Below are 22,171 nucleotides of genomic sequence, written 5' to 3'. Positions count from 1 at the left end.
TTTTGTCTGACTGGATTAATTTGAAAGAACAATGTTTTAGCTCTGAAATTCTTTCTTCTACTTGGTCTAGTCTTTTGTTAATGTTTTCAATTGTATTTGGAAATTACTTTTGTGAATTTTTTTATTTTCAGAAGTTCTATTTTTTTAAATATAGCTATGTTTTCTTTCATTTTCTGAGTTGTTCTTCTGGTTTCTTTTACTGGTTTTCAACATTCTCTTGGATATCATTGCACTTCTTTAGAATCCGTATCTTGAATTTTTTATCAGTCATTTTTTATTTTGTTTAGGATTCATTGCTAGAAAGGTAGCCAGATCCTTTGGAGATGTTAAAACACTCTGTCTTTTTGTACCACTGGAGTTCTTGCACTGATTCCTTCTCATGCGAAGGAGTTGTTGCTTCTAAGTTTTGAATTTGCTATTGTTTGAATGGGACTTTAGCATGTTTATTCTTTTTTCCCTTGAGGGTATGGCTGTGGTATATGTTGTGTGTGATTGTTTGGCTTCTTTTCTTGGGCTTTCACAGTGCCAAGACTCTGCATGGGCTCCTTGGTTATGGGTAGCCTTTATGTGGTGGCTTTCTCAAATGCTGCTTGTTGTAGACATGTATCAGGCATATGAGCCAACACACTATCTTCTGTGTAACTAGGAGAGCAGAGGTCTCAGGAAACTTATCTTGTACACTAGTGCTATACCCTTCTGACAGTAGGTTTTTTATTTGGTGTTGCAATTCAGTCTCCAGTCAAGTAGATGGTGCTTAAGAGTAAGAATCCACTCACACTCAGGCAGTCTAATGATGAATGAAGACACGGTCCTAATTGAGGTTAGTGTGGGGAGCTTGTGTTGGAGTGAACTGGTCTTGGTGGTAGAGGCAGGGGGCTGCATTAGCCCCTCATCCTGGGCAGGCAGGAATGTGGTCCGTTTTCCTATCACACATTTCTCTGTCACAGGGTTCATGATCTTCAGCACATAGACATTGTTCTTCGGCTCCCAGGCTAAAGTGTGACTGAGGTCTGCAGAATTGCCCCTCTGGCGGCTACCACCAAAATGGGCTCAGGGCAGAGACTCTTCCTACGGCCCAGAGCAAACAGTTCTTCAACTTGTCTGCCCTTCATTGCTGGGACACTGCCATTCCGTGTAGGGATGGGGAGACAGGTCCCACCCTTCATGCATGCCTGGGTGGCATTGGCTCACTTTCAGTGAGGTGTAGCTGTCACGAAGAGTGTTGGAAAGGCTGTCTCCAAGTGCACTCACATCAGCCCTCAGCAGGAAAAGCCTCTGCTGCATCCGCAACAGTGCATAAGGGGAGCAGGAGATGACTCGCTCTCCTCGTCTGTTTCCAGCCACCACTGCCACCCCCTTCAGCCATTGGCTGTGTTTCCTTTTCCAAAGTGGGGCTTCGGCAGACTGTTCTCTGCCCTCCCATAGGAGCAGCCTGCACTGAGGGCTAGATTTCCATGGAACCTGCAGCTCCCCAGAGACCCGCCAGTCTCCTGTGGTTGCCAAAGTCAGAACAGGTTCTGAGGTATGTTTGCAGGGGATCTGGTAGTGTGGCAACACAAGGACTGAGGTTCCCTGGACAGGGCAGTGGCCCATAACGAGTGCACAACCAGTGTGGCACCTGCTCTGTCAGTTAGGGCCTGAGGGGAATGTGGGAACACCAGCACGAGCTGGCCACCTGAGGCTCCCACCCCAGAGAGTTCCTAAATTGCCACCAACTGCATTGCCTGGGATTTCAAGGGCAGAGGCGTTCTGTGACAATTTGTCAGCCAGCAGTTTGTCACAGGAGTGAGGGGCAGAGAAGAACCCCAACCTACCCTTTACATGGGACTCCAAGTTCCTCATGGGACAGTGTCTGCCAGACTTTTGCTACTTTCCTTGTCTGCACCCCAGTTTCTTCCTGTGGGCTCTCTGAAAGCTCATGGCTCTCTTCCTTCAGCTTTCCATTTGGATCATGACCATTCAACTGTAACTTTGATCTTTCTATAAACTGATGTCTGACATCCCAAGTCAGTTATCTTGGGAAAAAAAAAAAAAGCTACACTAAGGTTATAAAAATAAAAGTAATTGCACTGTGACGTTACAAAGCCTACTATATCACTAGGTGACAAGAATTTTTCAGCCTCATTATAGTCTTATGGTACCACTATTTTATATGTGATCCATCATTTGACTGAAACGTCATTATGTATGACTGTACATAACAAATTGCCAATATAATTAGAAAGTGGATTCTACTTCTGGAAATCAGTGTTGTCTTCACAGAGACAGAGGTGGGCTTTGAAGGATAAATAGGTGTTAAGAAGGCAAAGAAGGAAGGATCTGTTATATTCTGGAAATGGCAAATATGATGTGGCTAAAGCATTGGGATTGTGTCTCAGGGCATAAAATGTGACTGGATATAAAGTTTAAATCATTACATGAGGTAGGTCAAATTGTAGAGAATGAATTAATCCTTGAAGTCGCTCTATGAGATAAGGACATTATTATCTCCATTTCACAGATAAAGAAACTAAGGCACAAGGAAGACTTGTACATATTTATTGACTTTTTCATGACAATTTTTAAAAAGGTGAGAATATTCTATTATAAAGCAGTAAGGAATTTGATATTTAGTACCCATATCACAATAGTTTTACAAATGTTTTTGCAAAAGTTTTAGAGTTAGAAAATTCCCATTGAACTAAGATTTATCCCCATAATTAGGAAAGCCACCCTCCCATTGGAGACTACTTTTATTATAGCCTCCTGTTCTCTTACTTTAAATTATCTTGTCTGCTGTACCACAAAATAAAAAGTCTTATAATTTCCTTATTTCAAATGTTTTTTCTTTGAAAAAGAAAGAACCGGCCGGGCGCGGTGGCTCAAGCCTGTAATCCCAGCACTTTGGGAGGCCGAGGCGGGTGGATCACAAGGTCAGGAGATCGAGACTATCCTGGCTAACATGGTGAAACCCCGTCTCTACTAAAAATACAAAAAACTAGCCGGGCGTGGTGGCGGGCGCCTGTAGTCTCAGCTACTTGGGAGGCTGAGGCGGGAGAATGGCGGGAACCCGGGAGGCGGAGCTTGCAGTGAGCCGAGATCACGCCACTGCACTCCAGCCTGGGAGACACAGCGAGACTCCGTCTCAAAAAAAAAAAAAAAAAAAAAAAAAAAAAAAAAAAAAGAAAAAGAAAGAACCATTTTTTTCTGATATTATTGGTTGATTAATTTTTGTGCAACTTAGTAGTGTTGATATAGGATCAATATCAACTGGTGGAGCAATTCTAAGGGTGTTTGCTCCATTAGTAATAACCAGTGGAGTTAATTAATTACACAGGGTTCATTTGAAATTGTAGGTTTTGCCTGTCAAACACTGGATATCTTAGGATGATAAATGTGGAGATGGACTAATACTGAATATTTCATTTCAGAAAATACAGCCAATAGTAAATTTCAGCCTTTTATTGAACTTTCTTTGACACATCTTATAATAAACTGTTCTATTTTTCAATGGGTATCCTAGGAATAAGAACTAAATAAAAGACAATTATTTTAAAGTCTTAAATAATAGAATTTACTTTTATGTGGGCAAAAGACACAAGTAGACACTTCTCAAAAGACATACAAGCGGCCAACATAGGAAAAACAAAAAGCTCAACATCACTAATCATTAGAGAAATGCAAATCAAAACTTCAATAAGATATCATCTCACACCAGTCAGAATGGCTATTATCAAAACATCAAGAAACAACAGATGCTGGTGAGGTTGTGGAGAAAAAGGATTCCTTTACACTATTGGTAGAAGTGTAAATTAGTTCAACCATTGTGGAAGAGAGTGTGGCAATTCCTCAAAGACCTAGAGGCAGAAATACCATTTGACCCAACAATGCCATTATTGTGTATATACCCAAAGGAATATAAATCATTCTATTATAAAGATACATGCATGCATGTGTTCATTGTAGTGCTATTCACAATAGCAAAGACATGGCATCAACTTAAATACCCATCAGTGATAGACTGGCTAAAGAAAATGTGGCACATATATACCCTGGAATACTATGCAGCCATAAAAAGGAACAAGATCATGTCTTTTGCAGGGACCTGGATGGAACTGGAAGCCATTACCCTCAGCAAACTAAAGCAGTAACAGAAAACCAGATACCACATATTCTCACTTATAAGTGGGAGTTGAATGAGAACACATGAACACATGAGAGGAAACAACATACACTGAAGCCTGTTAGAGGGTAGGAGGTGGGAGGAGGGAGCACTTCAGGAAGAACAGCTGATGGATGCTGGGCTGAATACCTAGGTGATGGGTTGATATGTGCAGCAAACCACCATGGCGCACATTTATCTATGCAACAAACCTGCACATCATGCCCTTGTACGTCTGAACTTCAAAATAAAAGTTGGAGATTAAAAAAAGAATTTACTTTTGTTACAAAATTAACTCTCAGATGTTCCATGTTTCATCATTTTATTGTCTCACATAATTTGTGTATGTGACTCACATCAGTTCATTTTGATATATAATTTATTTTGACTTTTTTTTTATTTGAAATGAGAGGTAACTGGGTAATTATCTACACTCTGCTTTACCATGTATTTTATTTCCAGGTAAATTTGAAAAATATAAAGTATTTTCCTATATTTGATCATGGCTTATTTGACAGTTTACAAGTACTTAAAGGCATGTGTTTGCATGTGGATAATAACAAATCGCTAAGAAATCTTACAAAAGTGTAGTTTCATAATTTGGGGGTCTTAGTTAAACATTTTACATCTCTAGGTTAGGAACTCATATTGTTAATCTCCCTTCATAGTTCCTTATAACTAAACTCTGTTTAGTACGATTTTCTGCTTCTCAAAGGCATAATAACTCACTATTTGGAATATTTTCTCTTTAATGTGACATATGACATGTTTTCTGTGGATAAGGAGAACTGTGTATTTGTGTGCATATGTATATATAATGTTTTCAACCAATCACTATTTCAGAGAAAAAAATAGATGAAAAGAAACTTGTTTTCATTACATTAAATACAATCCTATACATATTAAGAGGAAGTTTTATAGCAAGAACTTGTTCCTTTAATCATTATTTTTCTTGAAAATTATTTAATACTTTTAAGACAAGCCACAAATGACCAAAGTCTCTTAATATTAACCACATAGATTTATATTAACACTATATTTTTGTTTTGAATTTTCTAGACATCTGAGACTTAAATATGTTCTTATTTAGTTAAAGAGTTTAATAGTATGGGAGTAGTACTGTGAAGGTGACATTGTGAAGGAGATCAACTTAGTTTACTTTTTGACTGAATTCTTAAATCTCTATTTCAGCTGTCTTCCTCCTAGAACTATAGCTTAAAACTCCTCAGCTGCATACAGTACATAGCCTTCACAGGTTATCTCCTTTCTATACAGTCCTCTCACAATATAAACAGGTGTAGCTACCAGTCAGTTAGGACATGTCTCAAGAAATTATTAGCACTCACCAATATTAATTCAGTGCTAATAGGGTACTGAGCCAAACACGGAGGGCACTGAGCCAAATTTCCATTTCACATTCTTCATTCTCCAAGGAGGTTTAGATACTGGTGCTGCCAATAGGGTGACGGAGCTCTAGAACCCATTGGGAAAAATAAATTACTGTGGCCACTTTGCACATAAATGTTTAAATTTAAAATAGCAATTGACATAAATTCTGATAATAATGAATAAATATTAAATAATAATTGAAAGTGATGATATTCTTGGTTTGGGGGATAATACCCATAATCTTAGCAGTACCAGAATCATTGCAACCCTAATAGGATTAATTAAATTTTGGAATATCAGTATTCTGAGATTACTATTTTGAGTGTTCTCTTTTATATTTTCTCCAAGTAAACTTTTTGCTTCCTCATTGTTTTTTAGAAATTATATTATTTGTTTAAATTGACAGATAAAATTTTATGTATTTATTGTATACAACATGATGCTTTGAAATATATATATATATATATATGCATTGTAGAATACTTAAATTTAGCTAATAAACATATGCCTTACCTCACATAGTTATTATTTTTGTAGTGGGAATACTTATCCACTCTCACTATTTTTCAGGAATACAATATGTTATTAACTATTGTCACTATGCTATATAATAGATCTCTTGAACTTATTTCTGCTGTCAAACTAGAATTTTATATCCTTTGACTAGCATTACCCCAGCCCCTTCCTCAGCCCCCCAAGTGCCCCAGCCCCTAGTGGCCATCATTCTACTCTCTAGTTCTACGTGTTTGCCTCCCCATTCTATCTTCCCTCTTCCTCACTACCTAGTCATTCCTAGGGCCCACAGTGTGTTACAACTGCTGAAAGCATGGTGAAAAATATGTTTTCTTCCCTTCTCTCTCTCTTCTTAATGCGTTTCAGGTGGGAAGATAATAAAAGAAACCAAAATGATTGAAATCATTATTAGCAGAAAGTAAAATTTTAATTTCCTGCTGGTACAATAAGCTTTTGTCTGGTCTCTGGGGCAGGAAGATTATGAATATTCTTTTTTGCCACTTTCAAACTGCTTCTAAATGCCTCAGGTACATTTGTAATACAAAAATATGACAGCCTTATTAGCAAAATGATTTCTAATTTTGAGCTAAATTATATAAGATTATGCCTGTTTTTCTGTTGCATAATTCAATTTGTTTCCTGTAATGATAATTGCCATGATTGACTTAGAGGACGATATAGCATTAAAAATATTTTATGACATCACAGTGATTAATCCAAAACTATCAGCATCAATAAAGTTAATAATATTGTTCATGAAAACAAAGGTCATGTTTATGAAATTGAAACATTGTTTATATGTGAGTGGCCTATTTTTCTCATGCTACTGCACTGATTTTCTCTTAGGGTTTATAAATATGAATCCTAAATATTAAAGTAGTGCTATTTATTGCCAACTCTAGTGGTCTTCTGTCCTCAGCCTTTTTGAATTCACAAAATTCCTGTAAACTGTAGACTATTTTCCCCAACTTACAAATAAAGAAATTGAGGTTCAAAAAAGTAACTTGCCAATAAATAGGTTCTAGAGATCTACTATACAGCATAGTGCCTATAGCTAACAATACTGTATTGTATACTTAAAGTATTCCAAGAGGGTGAATCTTATGTTGTATTTTTACCACGCACATACAATTAATAATAATAATAGTAAACGCATTAGGAAGCTTTGGGATGTGATAGATATATTTCCACGTATAAGTGCTATAAGAGTTCACATGGGTATAACTCAAGTGCCCCAGATATGTCCTGTGGCCCTTCTGTATTGAATATACATAAGGTAGACACACTGAAGAAGATGGATATATGAAAAAGTCTAATATGCTAGCCTAATTAAGGTAAATTGGGTATAGAACATTGTCAACAAGAAAAGGAATATTAGGTTGTTTCGTCTCTATGTTCACACCGGGCATGAGGCAGCAACGTTCTAATAATCCTCCTGCTCTTCCCCCTTGCCTCCTCAATAGCCTTAATTGTAGCATTTGTCAATATCTGTGGTTAAATATTTTCTCTATGGCCAATTTTATACCACAGAGGTGTTTTCACTGAACATAAAGTTAGGAAGAGATGCACGTAACTAGCACAGGTGAGCTGTGGTAAGCCAGCTCTAGCATACCACTGCTGCCAGGTTATCTATGGTAGAGTGTAAGCCATAGTTTTCATCAAAAGTGTCCTGTAAAAAAACATTGAAAAATGAGAAATACAGTTTCAATTGTGTCAATATAAGTCAATTTTTATTGAAATGAACATTGAAGGAGGTACATTTTTTTTAACTTCCTGACTAAAACAGATGAAGTATGTTAATATACGTCCCTGGGCCCTCTGTGTTCTTGTGCCTCCCTTCACAAAGCATGCTGTTTTTCTGTACCTGCCAATACATATCTTGTCTTCCTTACCGACTTCTCTCCTCTGTTTTTGACTATTTCTGCTTACTCCAGCTTAAAATGCTGTGGAAAAGGCTTTAGATTTGGTGTCATTCATTTATTTATTCAAAAAACACTTATTGAGCTGTTAATATGCCAGGTACTGAGAATGTAAACATAGTTAGACAGACCATGCTACAGCCTATCATAGGCACTATACACTTGGTTGTATAATTTTACTAAATTGAAATTTTGAAAAGTTTTATAAGGAAGCAAAAGGTGTTAAGAATGTATACTGGCAGTTATAAGTGATAAATTTAGATTTGGTAGATCTGATTTTGAACTTTGATTCAGTCTCTGATTGTGTGGCTTTGGGGGAATTGCTCTTTGTTTTTTAACTTGAGGGATGATTGACATGTAAAAATCTGTACATATTTAATGTATACAACTCAATGAGTTTGGAATATACACCCATGAGATCATTACCAGCCTCAAAGCCACAGATATATCTATCACCTCCCAAAACTTCCTAATGCCTTTGTTTTATTATTATTGTTGTTGTTATTTGTGTGTGTGTGTGTGTGTGTGTGTGTGTGTGTGGTAAGAATACAACATAAGATTCACCCTCTTGGAAGATTTTAAGTATACAATACAATATTGTTAGCTATAGGCACTATGCTGTATAGTAGATCTCTAGAACCTATCTATCGGCAAGTTACTTTTTTGAACCTCAATTTCATTATTTGTAAGTTGGGGAAAATCATCCACAGTTTGCAGGGATTTTGTGAAGATTAAATGAGAAAATATAAATAAAACAGATACCATAGTAGATGGTACATTGTAGATTTTCTATAAAGGCTAGTTTCTTTTTTTAAACTCTAAACTCTTATCTTAAGTGCCAAATGAATCGGCATTTATTTATATTCTGCCTCGGGTTTTGTTTGCCTTCTCTAGTATCCTCAGCTTGTACCTTTATGCAGGTTCTTACACATAGTTTGTTGTTCCTACCAACATTGATCACAATATAGTATCAATACTTTTTGATTCCTGATTCTTAATTTGCCTGCCCATTGAGATATTGGTCATAAGTCAACATCTTCCCATTATTTTCCATTTTGAATCACTTTCCTGGTACTTTCAGTTTTGTATTTTATATCCTGTCCATCTGTCTTTTATAATTTTTAATTTTTTCTTCCAAATAAATTTTAGCACTCAGCTATTGCTGTGTCACAATCCATTTCCAAACTCAGTGGCTTCAAACAGCAACAATTTTATTTAGGTCATAATTCTGTAGGTTGTGAATTTGAGCTGGACTCAGCTAGTTAGTTCTTCTAATGTGAGTCAGCTGGCACCTGCTTCTACAATCAGCTGATGATTTCACAACTGAGGCTGGCTGGTTTGTGAAGTCCTCAGCCGGATGACCGCCAGCTAGGGCTTCTCTCTCCATGGTCTCTGATCATCGAGCCGGCTAGGCTGAGCGTGTTTACATGGTGGTATAAGTTCCAGAAGCAACAGCGGGTAAGAAGCTATGCATGAGAACTCTTCAAACCTCTGTGTCACATTTGCTAATGCCCCATTTATCCAGATTCAAGGGTTGGAGGAATATATTCCAACTCTTGATGGAAGAAGCTGCTAAAATATTGTGGCCATTTAAAAATAATCTACCACATTATCTATGTATTTTTCATTTGTAAACATCTATACAGAAATGCCAAGTGTTTTTATCTTTGCTTTCAGATATTTTAATTGTTTCACAGTTGAATTTCATAAACTTTCCTCATGGAAATCTGTTTTTCTCCTCAGCAACTCCTCAGTTTTTCCAGGCAAGCCTTTCTGTTCTTAATTACTGTAATTTTCAGAATGAGCTACTTTCTACATGTGCACATGTCTTTTAAATTAATATAATACAAAACTAAATCTGGAAAATTTTAGTTTTACATTTTTTGTTCATTTCCTAACCTATTTCCCTGAAGCAAAGTGACAGGGCTGTTCAGAATTTATAATTTAATTAAGATGAGATTGGGGACGTAAGGAAGTACCACTTTCTCTTTTGCATTCATTTTTTAAGGATCTCAGGACATATGTTGATCTATTTTCTCTCTCTTCCTTGCAAATTAAAACAACAAAATGTTTTAAAATAAATGTTTTAAAATAATAGTGAAATTGCAAGCTTTGCTGATTATAAAAATGTATGCTCTATCTCATCTCGCCTTTTCTTCCCTGCTCTAATACGAATTTCACATTATCCCCTCAATTGCTCTTCTATTTTTGCTCACATTATCTCCTTTTTCTAAACTTTTCATTCCTCTGCTGATGTAAAACCTGTTTATTGTTTAAGAGCAACTCAAGTCCTACATCTTCCATGAAATTTTCACTGATTGCCCAGGTTATCCTTGATTTTACTCTATTGTGAACTCCCACAGCATTTAATGGCTAGTACCACACAGTAACATTTGCTTCATTACATGTTGGTATTGTTTAATGCTTTTAATGTGTATTTTTAATTTGTATTATTTGCTGCTGTTTTCATTGCTGGGCTTGATTCATTAGCCACTTTTTTTTTTTTTTTTTTTTTTTTTTTTTTACTGATTTGCACTCCTGGCTCTCTAAGTGTGTAAATTTCCAGGATTAAGCTGTTTTATAATATACCAAAATTGGGAGTTCTCATGTCATTTTTTTTAAGAAAACACATATTAGGTTTCATTCACTTATTCAAGATACGTTAAATGCTTATTATGTGTCAAGATTAAAAATGAACACTATCTCAAGATACCAAGTTAATTTAGTTGCTATATTTTGCTCAAGACAGTGTTATAAACTTGTAAGAAACAGTATTTTTGAAAATGTACCACAGTACCTTCTAAACTAGTAAATCTCAGTTAGTGGCCCTTTTGATGAGCAACTTTAGGACTTTCAAGATTTCTAATTTCTATCTAGAATAGTCATAGACATGAAGCCTTTTGTTTTATAATGATTACAAATACCTTCCCAGGGTCAAGTGACTATGACCAGCACTAGTTTAACACTGTCTTTTCTTTTAGCAAAACAACGCAAAGAACAATGTTGCAGTAGCCTAATAATACCTCTTTGCTATAAATGCACACTCATTCCCATCCTCTCAGTCTCTTTGTTTCTCTGTTACTCTCCCTTAGTAGAAATTTTCCATTGGACTTCGAGTGCTTTGATGTATTATGATCAATGATGACTTGTGTTTTCTGACTTTGTTAGAGTCTCCATGGAATTAAAGATTATATGCTTATTCAGCTTAATGTACTTGACCTTTCCGTATGATTGACACGTCTAAATTTCTGTAGCAACTCAATCATTATGCAACAGCTGTGTTATATTCATTTCATGTAAAAAACAAAAACAAAAGACATACCATTCTCTTCAAGAGTAGATACCTTGACCCCTTCCCTCCCAGCTAAATGAAGGATAATAGTTTATCAACAACATTATTAATCAGTTTCCAAATGTATCTCTTTCCTCACTGCATTTTGTAAACATTCAGTATACTGTGACCATAGTCACATCAAGAATCATTTCAATACTGGTCTTTATTATATAATTAAAATATTCAATAATTCTGAGTCTGTTGAACATAGTAATATACACACAACTGAAGTGTCAAACATCTGGGATTTGTTAGCAACATTTGTGCTCAGAAAATAATATATACAAACCTTTGATTTTCTTAATGATGAAACTCTATTTTGTCTGAATTGACATATGTATCTTTAAGTTAAAGAGAGAAAAGACCTTGACATTTTTCTGTGACTTTTCCATATCAATAGCTGTGTTCTACCTGCATTTATTTTTCTCAGAATTCATTATGAATTCTGTATAGGCCTTTGGAAGGCCTATACAGGCTTTCTAACAGAGATTCTATAGGCAAAAGTTTTGGTTAACTGTTTTGGTTAAGTGTTAGTTGAAGAAGGCATTCTAGATAAGGTTTTACAAGACAAAAGAAAAGAATCTACTTATTTTTAGTTCTGAGCCTGAATTATGGAAATGGTACTAACTGCAGATAAATTCTGAATAAATTCTAGCATTCTCTGCTTATCTAAAAAAATCTTATATTTTAATGATACTGTTCCATGCTCACTAATGTTTTCAAAACATATTCATATCTAAATGGTTTTGTATTTTTATTAAATTTTGGATTTTTAGCATTATATAAAGTTAATTTTGTTGACTATTTTATTAATTTAAGAAATGTCTTCCTTTAATTAAATTTTTGGGCTTTATTTATAAAATAAAAATTATTCTTTATATATTCTTGAAAAGTAAATCAGATTGGGATTAATAATTGTCAAGTCATTTTAGAACAATGATATCTATCATTAAATTTCTCGAATTTTTTGCCTTCTCAACTGATAGCTATCAGGGTAAAAAATTCAATTATGGATATTGGAAAAATTGATGGTAATATTAATCTGAAATGTTATTTCTGTACTATTCTTTATAGGACCTGAGGGGATTCTCTAGTTCTTTAGGCCAGTGTTATAATGTTAGGATTTAGAAAAGATGGTAATATAGAGAGAAACAGGAAGCAAATGAAATGGGACAGGAAAATATCATTCTGTCTTTTTTTTTTTTTTTTTTTTGAGACGGAGTCTCGCTCTGTCGCCCAGGCTGGAGTGCAGTGGCCGGATCTCAGCTCACTGCAAGCTCCGCCTCCCGGGTTTACGCCATTCTCCTGCCTCAGCCTCCCAAGTAGCTGGGACTACAGGCGCCCGCCAACTCGCCCGGCTAGTTTTTTGTATTTTTTAGTAGAGACGGGGTTTCACCGTGTTAGCCAGGATGGTCTCGATCTCCTGACCTCGTGATCCGCCCGTCTCGGCCTCCCAAAGTGCTGGGATTACAGGCTTGAGCCACCGCGCCAGGCCTCATTCTGTCTTCTTATTCCTTCCTCTAAGTCACTAGCATTGTGAAGGGAAAAGGGAACTAACATGTATTATTGTCTACCATGTAACAGGCATCGTCTTTCATATTTTATATTTATTATATTAGCTCATGTAATCTTTGTAGAAAATCTCCTAAATCTATTAGTAAGTCTTTAATATCTATGTTTATTTATTTTTTCCTGAAAGCAAATGAGATTTTTGGATCAAGACAGACAATTATTATTGCTTATAGCAATAACCACCTTGGAAAGAAGGCACACAGTTACGTACACAGGAGGGGAGCCCTGAAATTACGAATCTGGGAATTTACATAGGAATTACTATATAAACTCTTTATATAGGAATTGCTGTATAAACTCTTTATATAGTAAATGGTCTTCTCCTGTCTTCTTTTCTGGAAGAGAAAGAGAAACCTTATCTCCCTCATATAAAATAAGCAAATCTTCAGGGGAGAGAATGAGAAGGTCCCAGTTTAAACCCTTTGAAATGTAAACCAGTAGCTGTAGGATTTTGTTCTCCTTTGAAATGTGAACACAGAGCTGTAGAAAATAAATGTCTGCATATCTCTGAAGGTCTCTGTCTATTCAGTGCACATTTAATCCAGATTTCAGTCTGTCTTGCTTTATAAGTCCCTAACCATGCAGAAGCATGAAAACGTTTTCTCCATAGTTCCACAATCATGAATTTTAGCAGTTTTAGAGTACTGTTGCTATAAAATTGTGGCTATTAGCTTGTTTCCATTCCTTTCATAAAGTGTTTAGTAGCATAATGCATTATTAGGTCTACTATCTATCTATTATACTTGAAAATCATCCTATGTAAAAGAACTATTTATTCAATGGATATTTATTGAGCACCAAAAACTGTCAAGCATTGTTCTAGGTATTTGGGATATATCAGTGGACAAATCAAAGATACCTGCCTTGCTTATATGGAGGGGTTGTAATTATTGCCAATGAAAAGCCTAGGATGAAATATCATTGGAAGATTAAAGTTTAAGGAACTGAAAGGCCAGAATATCACAAGAATCATCTATATGTGTTTCAAAATCTTACAAATTAAGTCAGTACTAAAGAGAATGACAGTATACAAAGAACTCAAATGGTTGAGTGGGAATTACCTGGACCTTAGTGGATAACAGCAACCATGAGGCAAAGTATGTAGTGAGTAATGTCGACCATGAGATTTAAATCTGAAGGATGTCAGGAAGGATATGGGGAAATGGTCTGAAAATGTCAGAATGGAGCAAAGAAATGCCACTTTGCTTATTCCACTCACCCAGCCGGAGGTCACAGGGACAAGACTGACACCTTTCCATCTTGCATAAGAACTGTGGGAGAGAAGCAGCCATCACTGAGAGATTGTAGGGGAGGCATTTTCCTCCAGAGAAAGACAGGTTTATGTTTGAGCTAGGAAAGTAAAGGGAACACTTAGAAAATTGATTTTTGGCTCACTAGAAGGATTTCAGCAGTTGGGAGAGAACAAAGGTAATTTTCACCAGCTTGTAACTTTACATGTATTAAATGTGTTACAAAACTAATGAAATGTACTGTCTTTTCTCTTGATTTATCTGATCATATAGAAATGGTGTCACCTGTAATCATTGTTACCATATTTCCTGAGGCCATTTTCTTATTCTCATATAATTTTCTACTTGTTTATTCTTCATTTGTATTTTTTTTCCTTTTTTAATTTTTCTCTTTTTATCATTTCTGTCTCTTCATATCCTACTTACCTCTTCGTCTTTTTTGCCCAGCTTCTCTCTTAATATTTTTTGTTCTTTACTATTTCTCTTATCATTCTATTTCAAAATTACACTGTCTGCTGTTTTCTCCAACCCCTGGTACCTCACTTTAGCTGTAGTTGGGACTGTGCAATATGCCATCACACAGGTAGTACTAATTTTGACAGGTAGCATCTCTACTTCAAACAAAGAAAGCTTTAACCAAAAAGGAATTACAGGAGAGAAGACAGTATTCTCCCCAGCTGATGCTAACATTGCCACCTACACTTTCGATACTTTCTTCAACAGTTAAGAGGTGGCAACTTATTACTTCCCCAAATTCTCTGTGCTCTGTTGATGTGTTTTAAACTCGAAAGGAAGAGAAAGTAGTTTTGTTCATTAGCTGTGGGACTTAAAATGTGACTTAACTTTTTTGAACCTTTTGTTTCGTGAATGATAAAAAAAAACTTTCTGAATGATATAGCTACTAATATTTTCATTTTATAGATAAAATGAAAGATAAAGTACTTTTTTAAAAGGTTGCATAAATATAAGTGACACAGACTGGATATGAATGTAAGCATTTGACTCAATCTCAGAAATCATGCTTTTAATGAATATTGTTTCTCACATAATATAACTTAATATTGTGGTCAATAAAATAATAAATAGGACCAGACACATATATATACATTAATTCACTTCCCTTTATTTCCTTTTTCCAAAATTGAGCCTTATTGGTAAAGGGCTTTTTGTGCATTTTAATTGTCTATATTTACTCAAACCAATTATAATTTTTCACTTGCCTGCATGAATCCATAAAGGACAAAAACCTGAATATACAAACTATTTTTCAGCTTTCAGTTTGCCAGAGGATTGATCTATAATTATTTTTAGGATTATAAAAGATTTACATCCATTATTAAAATATATATAATATCGGATTTTTTTCCAGCAATAGAGGAGTAACTAATTCTATAGTTTCATGCCAGTCTCACCTCCAATCCTTCTAGAATTTGGAGGTAATTTAACCCTGTATATAAAAAATAAATATTTTCTTTTTTGTGTTTTATTGAAAAAATCATGTAATTTAAGTACAAATATATCCACTAAAGTAGGCAAATTTATTTTAATAGAATTCAGTTATCCCTTTCAAAGAAACACTATCAGCCTAAGTGTTATACATTGAATATTTTAGAAATCTTACAATTTCAATTACATGTCTTCTGAAACTTATTATTGTAAGGCTTTGTTTTAGGCCTTCCTTGCTGTATTAGTTGACTGGGGCTGCCAGAAAAAAATACCACAGGCTGGGCAGCTTAAACTACAGAAATAAATTTTCTCACAGTTCTGGAGGCTAGGACACCTAAGATCAAGATGGCTAGCCAGGCAGGTCTCATTCTGAAGATTTCTCTCTTGGCTTATAGGTGGTTACCATCTCCTTGCATCATTGTGTTACCTCTTTGTGTGCTTGGAGAGAGAGCAAGAGAGGTAGCTCTTTGGTGTTTCTTCTTTTAAGAACACTAATTGGATGGATCCAGCCCCACTCGTATGGCCTCATTTAACCTTAATTACCTCTATAAAGGCCCTATCTCTAAATACAGTCACATTTGGGGTTGGGACTTTAAAATATAAACGTCAGGGGGACATAAGCCTTCATCCACAGTATTGCCATTGTAATATTTTGTATACTTTGGCACTTAAGAAAGTAAGATTTTTTTTCTAACCTAGTAATTTAATGTTTTCTTTAGAGGTTTCTTCCCTAATATGACACTCTCCTATATATAATCTACTTGGTGATACAAATATCCCTTTGTTTGCTTGTACTTTCGTTTCCTCATAAAGTAAATTTTTCTGTAGCTACTAGTGCTATGAATAGCTATGAATGTTAGCTTTCTTGGATAGGCTTTACCTTTTAGATCAATTTTAAGTTTATAAAAAAATTGCACAGACCGTTCAGACAGTTCCCATATATTTCCTCTCCCTGCTGCACACAATTTCTCCTCTTATTAACATTTTACATTAGATCAGTACATTTATTACAATTGATAAACCAACATTAATAGGTTATTATCAACCAAAGTCCATGGTTTACATTAGGGTTCATTCTGTGTTATACAGTTCTATTGGTTTAGACAAATGTTTAATGATATGTATCTACCATTACAGTATCAAGGATGGTTTAACTTCCCTAAAAATGCCCTGTGCTCCACTTGTTCATCCCTATACCTTCTCCCTGATGCCCTGACCACTGCTGATATTTTTACTGTCTCTATAGTTTTAACTTTTCCAGAATGTCATATAGTTGTAATAATATAGTATGTAGCTTTTAAAACTTCTTTCACTTAGCAATATGCATTAATCATTCTTTCATGTCTTTTTTTGTGGTTGATAGCTCATTTCTTTTTCCAGTAGTCCCACTTTATCTGTAGGGGATACATTCTAAGACCCCCAAAAGATGCCCGAAACCTCAGATAGTACTGAACCCTATGTATACTGTTTTTTTCCTACACATACATACCTGTGATAAAATTTAATTCATAAATTAGGCACAGTAAGAGATTAACAATAGATAATAATAAAATTGAACAATTATAACAATATGCCAGAGTCACAAGTCTTGTGCCTTGGGACTTTTATTAAGTATAATAAGTGGCCAATATCAAGTGTAACATATAGAAATAGAAGAACAGAAAAACCTCTGTGGGATTTGGCATTAACATAGACCTTAGTGAAACCTGTTTTATTAGAGATAGTGATTTTTAAAAAACACTTAATTGTGAAGGGAAGGGAATTGATGAGATAACACAATTTTCTGAAGGTAGAGAGAAGATAAAACAATTTTTTTGTTTCTAATGAGAAGAGTATAATTAAGCATGGGGAATAGATACACAGAGATTATAAAGACAGTGATGATTACAAAATATTTAACCAAATAATTAGTGTTATACATGTTTGTGATAGAGCTATGGTACACTTATTTAAGTAAAATGCCAAAAGACAGCGCCAAGCTCCAAGCTTTATGTATCACAAACATCAAAAATGACTTGCTGAATTAAATTAAATTGAGTCTCCATTAACATGTAAATCATCATACTGTGCCCTGGAATAATTTAGAGTTTAATTTTTGTGTTTACTTCCATATGAAGGTCATCGAACACTATTTATTGGAGTACATGTGCCCTTGGGAGGAAGAAAAAGCCATCGACGTCACAGACATCGTGGTCATAAACACAGAAAGAGAGACAGAGAGAGAGATTCAGGATTAGAGGATGGAAGGGAGTCACCTTCTTTTGGTAAGAATCCTTCTCCTTGTTTTTATTAAATTAATTATTGTAATATACTTGCTGGTACAATTATCATTAGGAGTAATACCTTATACTCATAAAATTGTTTATACTTTTTTAAAGTATGTTGGGCAGGTTGGAGAGAAGTGGGAGAGATAAAGCTTGATCTTTGTTTTTCTCTTATATATTTGCTTTGAGAAGCTGAGTATTAATGAAGATTTATGATGTAGGAAATACAACTGAGTAAAGCTCAAAAATTCTTGTTAATTTGTACAAGTAATCATCATTACTCAAAGTGGTTTGAAAATCCAGGAGAAAATGCCTTAATTTAGTTCCCATTTGCACTTTTACTGATGGTGCCAAACTTTCAGTCTTAGGATGTTATATTAGTTCATTTTCACGCTGCTGATAAAGACATACCCAGACTAGACAATTTACAAAAAAAAACAAAAGAGGTTTAATTGGACTTACAGTACCACGTGGCTAGGGAAACCTCACAATCATGGTGGAAGGCAAGGAGAAGCAAGTCACATCTTACGTGGATGGCAGCAGGCAAAGAGAGCTTGTGCAGGAAAACTCTACCTTATAATAACTATCAGATCTCATGAGACTTACTCACTATCACAAGAACAGCACAGGAAAGACCTGCCCTCATTATTCAGTTAACTCCCGCTGGGTCCCTCCCACAACATGTGGAAATTCAAGATGAGATTTGAGTGAGGACACAGCCAAACCATATCATTCTACCCTTGGCCCTTCTCAAATATCATGTCCTCACATTTCAAAACCAATCATGCCTTCCCAACAGTCCTCCAAGGTCTTAACTTGTTTCAGCATTAACTCATAAGTCCATAGTCCAAAGTATCATCTGAGATAAGGCAAGTCCCTTCCATCTGTGAGCCTGTAAAATCAAAAGCAAGCTAGTTACTTCCTAGATACAACTGAGGTAAAGGCATTGGATAAATACAAACATTCCAAATGGGAGATATTAGCAAAACAAAGGGGCTACAGGCCCCATGCAAGTCCAAAATCCAGCAAGGCAATCAAATCTTAAAGCTCCAGGATGATCTCCTTTGACTCCATGTCTCACATGCAGGTCACGATGATGAAAGAAGTGGGTCCTCATGGTCTTGGGCAGCTCCGCCCTCGTGGCTTTGCAGGATATAGCCCCCCCTCCTGGCTGCTTTCATGGGCTGATGTTGAGTGTCTGTCACTTTTCCAGGCCCACTATTCAAGCTGTCAGTGGATCTTCCATTCTGGAGTCTGGAGGACAGTGGCCCTTTTCTCACAGCTCCACTAGGTGGTGTCCCAGTAGGGACTCTGTGTGGGGGCTGTAACACCACATTTCCCTTCTGCACTGTCCTAGAAGAGATTCTCCATGAGGGCCCTGCCCCTGAAGCAAATTTCTGCCTGGGCATCCAGGCATTTCCATGCATCCTCTGAAATCTAGGTGGAGGTTCCCAAACCCCAGTTCTTGACTTCTGTGCACCCACAGGCTCAACACCATATGGAAGCTGCCAAGGCTTGAGGCTTGCACCCTCTGAAGCCACAGCAGGAGCTCTACATTTGTCCCTTTCAGCCATGGCTGGAACAGCTGAAATGCAGGACACCAAGTCCCTAGGCTGCACACAGCATGGGTACCCTGTGCCTGACTGAGAAAACCACTTATTCTTCCTGGGCCTCTGGGTCTGTGATGAGAGGGGCTGCCATAAAGACCTTTGACATGCCCTGGAGACATTTTCCTCCTTGTCTTGGGTATTAACATTTGAGTCCTCATTACTTATGCAAATTTCTGCATTTGGCTTGAATTTCTTCTCAGAAAATGGAATTTTCTTTTCTATTGCATTGTCAGGCTGCAAATTTTCTGAATTTTTAGCCTCTGCTTCCGTTATAAAACTGAATGCCTTTAACAGCACCCAAGTCACTTCATGAATGCTTTGCTGCTTAGAAATTTCTTCTGCCAGATACCCTAAATCATCTCTCTCAAGTTCAAAGTTTCACAAATCTCTAGGGCAGGGGTAAAACACCACCAGTCTCTTTGCTAAAACATATAACAAGAGTCACCTTTGCTCCAGTTCCCAACAAGTTCCTCATCTTCATCTGAGACCACCTGAGACTGCCTCGACCTTATTGTTCATATCACTATCAAGCTTTTCATCAAAGCCAGTCAACAAGTCACTAAGAAGTTCCAAACTTTCCCACATTTTCCTGTCTTCTTCTGACCCCTCCAAACTGTTGCAACTTCTGCCTGTTATCCAGTTCCAAAGTCACTTCCACATTTTCAGGTATCTTTTCAGCAGCACCCCACTCTACTGGTATCAATTTACTATATTAATATGTTTTCAGGCTGCTGATAAAAACATACCTGAGACTAGGCAATTTACAAAAGAAAGAGGTTAAATTGGACTTACAGTTCCACGTGGCTGGGGAAGCCTCACAATCATAGCAGAAAGCAAGAAGGAGCTCGTCACATCTTACGTGGATGGCAGCAGGTAAAGAGACCTTGTGCAGGAAAACTCCCCCTTATAATAACCATCAGATCTCATGAGACTTACTCACTATCATGAGAACAGCACAGGAAAGACCTGTCCCCATGATTCAATTACCTCCCACTAGGTCCCTCCCACAACACCTGGGAATTCAAGATGAGATTTGGGTGGGGACACAACCAAACCATATCAGATGTGAACCTTTTACTATTGTGAATGCTCTCTCTTTGGAAGTATATTCAGAATACCATAGTAAGTGTTTTTGTAGTTGTTAAAAGGTTCTGAGTGCCATGAGAGCCCATGTACATGACATAACTGAGAACCTGGCTTTCAGTTCCTTGACCATCCCATCTCTTGTGACCTTCTCTGTCACTGCACTTAGTTCACCTTCTCATCCATATTCATTCCATCCCTGAAGTCATCAATTCATTTATCTTTCTTTCTGACCACAGCTTCACTCCTTTCTTGCTGTGCAGCTACTTAACCCCTCTACTTTTCTTCTATCCATAAGTTTGTCTTTATTTGTTTATCCTACTCTGATTGCATAGCATGCAGTTTTAGGAATACTTTAGCATTACTAGTATTCCATCAGTATTACTAGTAGTCTATTTAGTAATACTAGTATTTTAAATGTCTTAGGTTCTAAGTTTTAGTTTTATTCATGCCTTTACTACCTCTTTTGTTTTCATTTTTAATAGGAAACAGCATTTTATTTAAAATATTTTTAATAGATTTCTTAAAGATGTAAATAATTGAATTAAACTTAGTTTATATTACTTGTATGAATTAATTTACATTTTGTTAACATTCATGAAAAATAGGTGGGAACTGAACAATGAGATCACTTGGACTCGGGAAGGGGAACATCACACACCGGGGCCTATCATGGGGAGGGGGGAGGGGGGAGGGATTGCATTGGGAGTTATACCTGATGTAAATGACGAGTTGATGGGTGCTGACGAGTTGATGGGTGCAGCCCAGCAACATGGCACAAGTATACATATGTAACAAACCTGCACGTTATGCACATGTACCCTAGAACTTAAAGTATAATAATAATAATAAATTAATTAAAAAAAAAAGAAAAGGAAATATATTCAGATAAAAACTGGAAAAAAAAAGAAAAATACCTGGACTCACATGTTTATCAAAGCAATATTCACAACAGCAAAGATATGGAATCAACCTACCTGTTCATCAACAGAGAACTGAATAAAGAAAATACAGTGAACATACAAAAGGGAAAACTATTCAGCCATAAAAAATGAAATCATGCCTTTTGCAACAACATGGATGGCAAAAGGAAGCCATTATCTTAAATGAAACAAGTCAGACACAGAAAGACAAATATCACATGGTCTCACCTACAAGTGGGAGCTAAATCATGTCCACACATGGATACAGAAAGTGGAATAACAGACAGTGGAGACTCAGAAGGGTGATGATAGGAGGGGTGAAGGATGAGAAATTATTCAATAGGTACAATGTACTTTATTTGGGTGATGGACATCCTAAAAGCTCTGACTTGACCATTAGGCCAACTGTGCATGTAATGAAATTGCACTGTACCTCATAAAATTATATAAATAAAAAAACTAATCATTTGACCCCCAAAAAAAAAAATTCATGAAAAATAATTTAGCTAGGTATGCAATTCCAAATTGACAGGTATTTTAACTCAGAACTTTGAACATAATATCTATTTATCAATTTCATGAAGCTGTTAAGAAAGGAGGTAAAAATCTATTGTTGCATTATGGTTAATTTGGATTTTATATTTTTATGAGTTTAAATCATTTCCTTTATTTTGGTATTTAGCTTTACATTTATTATGATATTTTCAGGCACATATATATGCCTTTT

The 22,171-nt window shown here is 36.1% G+C and overlaps 1 protein-coding gene across 10 annotated transcripts in view; it reads left to right on the top strand.

Annotated features, from left to right (window-relative positions):
* Window positions 1–22,171, top strand: part of SLC4A10 (solute carrier family 4 member 10) — a 474,235-nt gene that overhangs the window by 268,208 nt on the left and 183,856 nt on the right. For all 10 annotated transcript variants that reach the window (XM_050752258.1, XM_050752259.1, XM_050752257.1 and 7 more), the window contains one exon: window positions 17,682–17,828. In XM_050752258.1, coding sequence (XP_050608215.1) covers window positions 17,682–17,828 — 147 coding nt within the window. The remainder of the gene's footprint in view (window positions 1–17,681; window positions 17,829–22,171) is intronic.

Source organism: Macaca thibetana, chromosome 12 (assembly GCF_024542745.1).
Source record: "Macaca thibetana thibetana isolate TM-01 chromosome 12, ASM2454274v1, whole genome shotgun sequence".
In the NCBI taxonomy this organism is placed as follows: domain Eukaryota; kingdom Metazoa; phylum Chordata; class Mammalia; order Primates; family Cercopithecidae; genus Macaca; species Macaca thibetana.
Note: the sequence above shows the minus strand (reverse complement) of the source record. Positions and strands in the feature narration are given on the sequence as shown.